Raw genomic sequence first — 8,034 nt, forward strand, 5'->3', positions numbered from 1 at the left:
TCGGGGCCTGCAGCTGCTGCGGAGGAAGCGGCTGTACTGGCGGGAGGAGTATGGGTTGCAGTATCCGCTGCCGAGCGTGGAGAGGGCTGAACTCCCATAGCCATACTGGGCCCCATATCCCAGAGAGCCCTCATAGCCATAGAGGTTCCCAGAGCCATAGAGGCCCCCCAGCCCCAGGGAGCCCCCAAAGGCGGGGGCCACGGGGGGGGCCACCCCCGCTTGCTGGGGGAAGGAGCTGAGGATGGGGCCGGGGAAGGTGACCACGACGGGGGGCGGCTGGATGAAGGCCGTCGAGTCAGGGCACTGCCGGACACAGGGCTCGTTACAGCTGTTGGCGATGGGCTGGGGGCAGGCAATGCTGCTGGTGGTGGGGCATAGGTCGTAGCAGGACATTTCTTTGCGGGGATGAAGATGGTCCTGAAACACAGAGCGCAGAGCTGTGTGAAAACAGAGCACTGGAACAGCAGGTCAGGGTTTGGTGCTGGGTTGTTGGGGAACAGGCACAATGATCACCAGGGGCATAAGCAAAATTGCTGAGGCTATTCACAAACTTTCCTGTGTAGTGTCACCCTGATCTTCCCCATCCAGTAATCCCTGTGCTTGTCCCATCTGCTAAGCCTGCTGAAATTGCTCCTGCCTTTTTTTTTTTTTTTTTAAAAATTCATGTTCCCTCCAGAGGAAGAGAGTGTCGATGGCACATTTTTTGCCTCTCCCTGGTGAATGTGGGTTGAAAGTCAGGACCTGCAGGAGTTAGGCCAGGGCTGACCTCCTCTTTACACCGAATGGGACAGAAGCAGGCTTTGTCTTGGGAGACATGGGATGAAGTCAAGAACCCAGCACTGCCTGAACCACACATATCTTCCTTCTTCCTGGTTCCTTTTTCTTTTCAAGACCTGGGATAATATACTTTCAGTTGTTCCTTTTTTGTTCTACTTCTCTTAATCCCTGTAATCCCTCTGGTAAAACCCCCAAAGCATTTGAACCTGATGAAAGAGTAATATACTTGATGTAATAAGTCGATATACCCTATAAAATACTTCTTGGCATAGTGGTCTAGTTTCATATAAAGCATGGAGCAGGTTGGTAAAATGTAGGGAGCTGATGTCCTTAATCAGATAAAAATACAGTTTGCAAACTACCATTTCAGTTAAATGTCTGGTCACAAAAGCTTGTGGTTTAGCACTTTTTCCAGTAACGAGGAGGAAATATTATTTTGTTCATAAAGTAGTCCTGAAATGCAGAAAATCGAATCACTGAACTGAGTGAACAGCTCAGTGAACTGTTTCTGAACAGCTAATCTGGATCTGGATTTACAAACAGACATATGGCTACATACTGGATCAGACGACCAGCCTACTTCCCTTTTCATTGTCTCTGCTGAGAATAACCATGGTTTAACATAAGCAGGATTTAGTTTTTACCTATCCATAAAGGCTAAATACAAGCTGGAATTATGCTGCAATAAAATTCCTATGTAGATAATGCTCTTTCTTCGGCTGGGTCATTAAACAGCTTCGGATATGGCCATGTCTCTGATTCGGTCATTAACTGAAATGGTACAGGAGAATCCTGAGTTTTAAAGCTTATGCCAGCCTACATTTTCAGTCTGCTAACAGTACAAGAATGCCCACATATGGATTACAGTGAAATAAATGCCTCAAACCCTTGTCTTGACTCCTAAAGCCTACCAGTAACCCAACTTGCCAACATACTAAAAATAAAAAAACAGAAAAAGAAAGTGAATCAAAACATAATTTTAAAAACTCTAATGTACTAGTAGTGAACATTAGTCTAAGCCCCAGTGCGAAGGCATTCTGGCATTTAGAAAGAAATGAAATGGCATCAGACTTACCTGATGTAGAGGAGAGCACGCAGGAGGGTGAGATGGAATAGGTCTGCGTACCTGCTCCCTTTATACAGTGTTGGAGAGTGCCTGGGGGCTCTGAGGCACACTCTACACATGAAGTCATAATCACCAACCAGCCCAAATTTGAAGCACATATAACTTCTCAAAGTGATGAAACTGTTTTTCCTTGCTGTTTGCAAAATCACCCTAAATCTCTGAATAGCATGATATGCACATTCCAGCTCCCAGTTCTCTTTCATCTTGAAGCCTAATTGACCAGCTTCATCACTGGTATCATTCCACCCTGCTCACTGGCATTGCAGGAGGAATTAAACTGGTTCTATTTATTTAGCACTTCCTTCATTAACTTCCCGTAATGATTTTAATCAGAGCTGTAACCTGCTGTCATATACATGTTTGCGTGTAAGTGCTTTAGATCTGGGCTGCAATCTAATCTACTCACACATTTTGCAATGAAATATTCAGTGAGGTGGAAGACACTTTCTGATCCTTTTCCCACCCACAGCCACAAAACACGAAAGAGGTCCTGTACCTCTGCTAACCCTGGACGTTGTCTAATGGTCTTTCATCTGAAAATCTGCATTTTCCTTGCTGCTTGACAAGACCAGCGGAAAGCGTAGTATTTTAGTACCTGAGTGTTTAAATGAAAGGCTAATGTTTTCTCTGAAGGGATTACAGTATTTTTTTACTTATTTTTTTACTTGGAACCTGCAAAGACGCAGGAGTATCTGGCAGGTTCAGCAATGTAGAGTGGCTGCACATGCAAACAGGGTGACAGTTGCCAGCTACTCTGTAGTGACATTTCACAGCTCTGAAGGAGGACACAGCACAAGTGGTGATGCAGATGCAGATTTCTTTGTGAAATCATGTGTTTCTGTCCACCACTGCATTAATTCAATCTCTATTTCTTCTTGTTGGTGTAGTGGAGGGCAGTTTGCCCTCCCCCACCTTACAAAGGAATTGAGTGAAAGTTTCGCTGGAGGATGTCACAGGAACAGTTTTAGAGTGCTTCTTTCCCAGACTTACTGGGTAAGTGGCAGTAAAAGCAACAAAAGCCACAAAAACTACCCAAGGAATAGTTATTGCAACAATAGATTATTTTTCTCTCTTTCTTTCCTGACTAACAGGACATCAGAGTCCTGAGTGCATATTGTTGCAGAGCCCAGTTTTGACTGCCAAGTGACTTGTCATTTGAAATTACTAAGGCTTCCCCAATACTTAGTGGGGAGGGACAAGAATTTCTGCAAGACAATTCATCCCGTCTCAGATGCTGACCGTACCAGAATTGGTATCACCCTAAAAAAACATAACAATTTTGCTTTCATTGATGATGGAGACAGACAACAATCTCAGCTGAAACACCCAGTGTTTAGACACGGAAGGTTTGATGAGATGTGTCCCACCCCTATTGCCATATTTTGAAATTCTGCGTAATAAACGCAGCCTCAGAAATCCTCATTTGCCTCTGGTTCGGTGGTTTGTCAAATAACAAATAACACTGAGACATTTCAACCAGAAGTTATATTTAAATTATGAGGTTCTTTTTTTCCAGGCTTTGAGATGGCCCCGGGGGATCACAATAGCAATAAGGCTCAGAAAGGTTTTTAAAATACTTTGTCTGTGTGTTTTTAAGCACTTCCCAAACCCTCCTGAGTAGTTTACGCATGGAGTGGTGCATCATTACTGTAGTATAAGTATGCGGTTGGACTGAAGCAGCCCAGCATTTTGAAATATATTTATTATATTGCATTGGTCAAGAGCACTCTTCCTCTTCCCATCACCAGCTCATGATCTATAACTTTAGGATTTCACTTGATTTTCTTCTATAATTTAGTTTTTTCTTTATTTGTGTATGTATCAGGAGAAGTGTGGCCAGCAGGGCGAAGGAGAGGATTCTCCCCCTCTGCTCTTGTGAGACCCCACCTGGAGTGCTGCATCCAGCTGTGGAACCCCCAACATCAGAAGGATATAGACTGGTTGGAACAAGTCCACAGGAGGCCATGGCGATGATCCGAGGGCTGGAGCACCTCTGCTATGATGAAAGGCTGAGAGATTTGGGCTTGTTCAGCCTGGAGAAAAGAAGGCTCCAGGGAGACTTTATAGCACCTCCCAGTGCCTGGGTGGGCTACAAGAGAGCTCTGGGGGGACTTTTCCCAAGGGCCTGTAGTGACAGGATAAGGGGGAATGGGTTTAAACAGAAAGAGGGAGATTGAGATGGGCCATCAGGAAGGAATTCTTCCCGCAGAGGGTGGGGAGCACTGGGACAGGTTGCCCAGAGAAGCTGTGGATGCCCCATCCCTGGGAGTGTCCAAGGCCAGGCTGGAAGAGGCTTGGAGCAACCTGGGCTATGGAAGGTGTCACTGCCCATGGCAGGGGGGTTGGAACTAGTTGATCTTTAAGGTCCCTTCCAAGCCAAACCATTCCATGATTCTATGATAAATTCTCTCAGTGCTGATGTACCAGTTCAGATCCCCTTCAGTGTCTGTAGCACAAGGATCTGCAACATCTGCCTCTGTCCACATGTTTTGTAAGCTTTTCCTAGGACTTTCTTCATCTAGCTGTGAGTGCTTTACTTCTCTTCTGTGTTTTAAGCACATGCTCATCTTCCTAAAATAAATATATTTAATAGGTTGCCTGAAACCTGGCTAAGAAACTGTTTACTTCTGTATTTACCTCTAAAATGTGAAGAAACCATACAACTGGGTAGTCTGGGAACCAAGGCATGGGTCTGGATGATTTTTCCCCTGGAAAGTGCAGGATGGTCCTGTTCAACTCTTAATTCCAACTTCATATAAGGGTTGCTGATTTCACAAGAAAGACACCATGTTTTGTATCAGTTATACTTTATCTAGCATGGGTAAGGAAGGATGGAAAGAAAACCTGCATATGAAAGCAGATGGCAATTATGATTAACATTTGAACCACTATTATTATGTCAACCAGTAAAAGAAGAGGTAAATAAATAAAGCCAGCATAATTTCTCCTGTCATTCTAATGTATTTAATGGAATGTTACCAGGAATGAATCTTGCCAATTAAGCGCTAAGATGAAAGAAATAAATGTTTTGTAATTTTCATTTCATGCAGCATGAGAATTTGAATCAACTAATAAACATGAATATTAAGCAAAACTGTTTCATCATTTTGAGGTGAACCATGTGTGATAAATATGGGCAGCTGTTAATGGGAGCCTCAGGATCTTCAGGCAATTTAAGGAAATGTATAAAATGTCCCTCCTGAAAACTGCCTTGTATCTACTTCTCTTGTTGTCTTCTTCCCAGAGCCAGCTATTTTCTAGTCATCAAACTGTTCTTTTCCTGTAAATTTAAATGAATTCTCTTTTGCCATTTATGAAGAGGCAATGTTAGGCCCCCAGTATTTGAAGGGGGCTACAAGAAGGCTGGGGGGGACTTTTTACAAGGGCCTGTAGTGACAGGACAAGGGGTGACGGGTTTAAACAGAAAGTGGGAGATGGAGATGGGCCATCAGGAAGGAATTCTTCCCACAGAGGATAGGGGAGCACTGGGACAGGTTCCCAGAGAAGCTGTGGATGCCCCATCCCTGGGAGTGTCCAAGGCCAGGCTGGATGAGGCTTGGAGCAACCTGGGCTATGGAAGGTGTCCCTGCCCAGGGCAGGGGGTGGGACTGGGGGGGCTTTAAGGTCCCTCCCAACCCCAACCATTCTGTGTTTCTATGATTCTATATGCAGGTTTTTAGGGCTAAATGGTATTTTCCACAATGGACTGTACAGGAGCTGTCAGGTCTCCACTAGCTCAAATCTCAGGGTTATAATCTTCTAAACAGACACCAAACCCCCAGAGTGTTGACCTGTAAACTGCTCTGTTCTCCTGCACCACAACGGCCTCAGTCGCGGTCACGTTTAACTGAGGATATTTCCAATTCATAATTAATTACTTGGTCTTCCAGTTGCTGCTTCAAATTGGTTTATAGGGAAGAAAGCCAAAGCTGGGAAGGGATGTAAGCAAAGCTTCCTTACTCACAGCAAAAGGAGCCTCCAGGGTGTTAGGAATCAGGCAAGCCTTTGGACGGTTCATTCCATAATGCATAACATCAGGATTTTTATGTGGAACTAACTTTTATCAGAGACAAAGTATAGGATAAGAGCAACCATTTGTCTGAGGAAGCATGTGAGCTTCTATATTCCTGTGTTTCCCCTCAGCAATAATTAACCATCACTTAAAAAACATTTTTCTTCCAGGGCTCATACAAATTTGAGGAATTGCATCCACAGCAGCAAGTAGATCTTGGCGGGGTAGCTACAATTAGGTGGGATGGATCTGGGACTAAATTAGTGTTGCAGAGGATCCAGGCTGCTGTGCCTTTCCCATTTCCATGAGATCTAAGCTTTTCTTCCTGTTCCAGGGGAATCTGTGCGGTGTTACGCTTACGCCTAGTCATGTTTCCAGTTGGCGGATTCACGTCCAGCATCAGTGCCAATAGCTGCAAGGAGCTGACTGTCCAGACCCGAGGGCAGCGGCACAGCCACCGTCCCTTGTCATCACCTTGCCAGCCCAGGTGCTTAGTTCCTTCCTTCAGGACAGTGTAGCGGGATCTCAACAACCATATTAAGGGCTCCTTTTGTTACGGGAGCTTTTGTTATGGTAGTCATTACCACAACAGACTTTCTTACGGAGTTTCAGGTGCTGGCAGCAAGTAGAACATCCATTCTGGCTGTTGTTTTGATACTGGATACCACTGTGGAAGCTGTGGGTCTTGCTGGAAAAGCTATTCAATTTACCAGAGAAAACTGAATGAAACCAAAGAAAAGGCAGAGTTATACCTGACTTCTTAGGCAATGAGTCCTGAGAAGTGTGCTGTATGCACTGTCCAGTCACAGAGAGTGGAGCTGGGCATGGGCAGCAGCTCTTGCCTTTCTTACTTCATACTCTGCTTTCGGTTTCTGGTCGGATGTTCTCTGAGCACTGTTACATTTTGCTTAGCCATACCCTTTCCTGCAGTAAAATACGTAGCCTCAGATCTTTTGGCAGCTGAGCCACACAAGGAAGACTATCTTGTGAGATAAGCATCTGCCTGAATCAGGGGGTGGTTACACACTTCACTGATAACCTCAGAAGATACGCCATGTATGGTGCAGTATTTTTGTTCAGTTCTAGGCTACCTACATAATATTTACACGAACTCTATTTATATTTCATATGCGCGTAACTTGAACAGAACCAAACCCAGGAACTCAATCAGATATACTGTGAAATTATGCACATAATTCTTATTGTGGTTTCAAAGAAGTGTCATCTGCACACTGCCAGAATTTTGGGGAGTGAAACAATTTAATGGCGTGGATCTAGGCTGGTCTGTGCAAGAGAAACCCACATTCTAAAGTTCATTTAGTATCAGTCACCAATATTCCATGAAGAGCTGTGGTGGGGAAGTGATCTGTATGACTTTAGAGGTCTGCAGTGGGATGAGCAAGAGTTTAACTTTCGGACTGTGAAGTCACTTGTAGTTCAAAGAATTAGCTCACAAACTCAGGAACAGGGAGGCTAGTAAAGCAGCGTGTAGAGAAGGCTGCTGTTCATCTATGGCCAGCATGCTGTGACCGTGTTGTTGCAATTCAGTGGTGAAACAGGCCTGGCAAGGGCTGCTCATAGAGACTTTCACTCTGTGGGCAGGGTTTGCACAATATTATTGCAGCCCGGTGTACAACAAGCAGCTTTCTCCAGAAAAGTTGGCAAATTCAGCCTGGATGAGAACACAGAACCACAACACACGTTTAAAATGATGCAACAGAATTTTAATGAGAATGAAAAGAACAAAAGTATATTGCAATATCAAGAATGTATATCCCAGATGTCAGAGTCAAATGCATTTTAAAAGACGCTGTTAAATGTCTCGCTGCATCCAGTCACAAGTATGATAAAGCAGAAAATAACAAGGAATTGAACCTATGGAGATACCAGGAAAGGAAAGGAAAAAAAGGAGAGCTGCGAGGCCTGCGGAAGGCACTGCACTGAGCAGGATTTGTGAGTGTGTTCATGGAGCTCTCCCTCATCTGCTCAATGGGGAATCTGCATCTCGTTTTTCACTTGCACGTTACTCAGGGGATCTTCCTGTTGTGTTTAGCAGGGCCAGCAGCTGCCACGGCTGGACCTGTTGTACCAGTAAGGGCTGCAATAGCCAGAGCCATAG

At 44.6% G+C, this 8,034-nt stretch overlaps 1 protein-coding gene across 1 annotated transcript; it reads right to left on the reverse strand.

Moving 5' to 3' along the window:
* Positions 1 to 7: 7 nt before the first annotated feature.
* On the reverse strand, positions 8 to 393 carry LOC104508611 (scale keratin-like; the record flags this gene model as incomplete). The annotated part of the gene is made up of 1 exon (XM_010150298.1): positions 8 to 393. A coding segment is annotated over exon 1 (386 nt), but the record flags the coding sequence as incomplete, so codon positions are not given.
* Between the last annotated feature and the right edge of the window lie 7,641 nt (positions 394 to 8,034).

Source organism: Eurypyga helias, unplaced genomic scaffold (genome assembly GCF_000690775.1).
Source record: "Eurypyga helias isolate BGI_N326 unplaced genomic scaffold, ASM69077v1 scaffold27994, whole genome shotgun sequence".
In the NCBI taxonomy this organism is placed as follows: Eukaryota; Metazoa; Chordata; class Aves; order Eurypygiformes; family Eurypygidae; genus Eurypyga; species Eurypyga helias.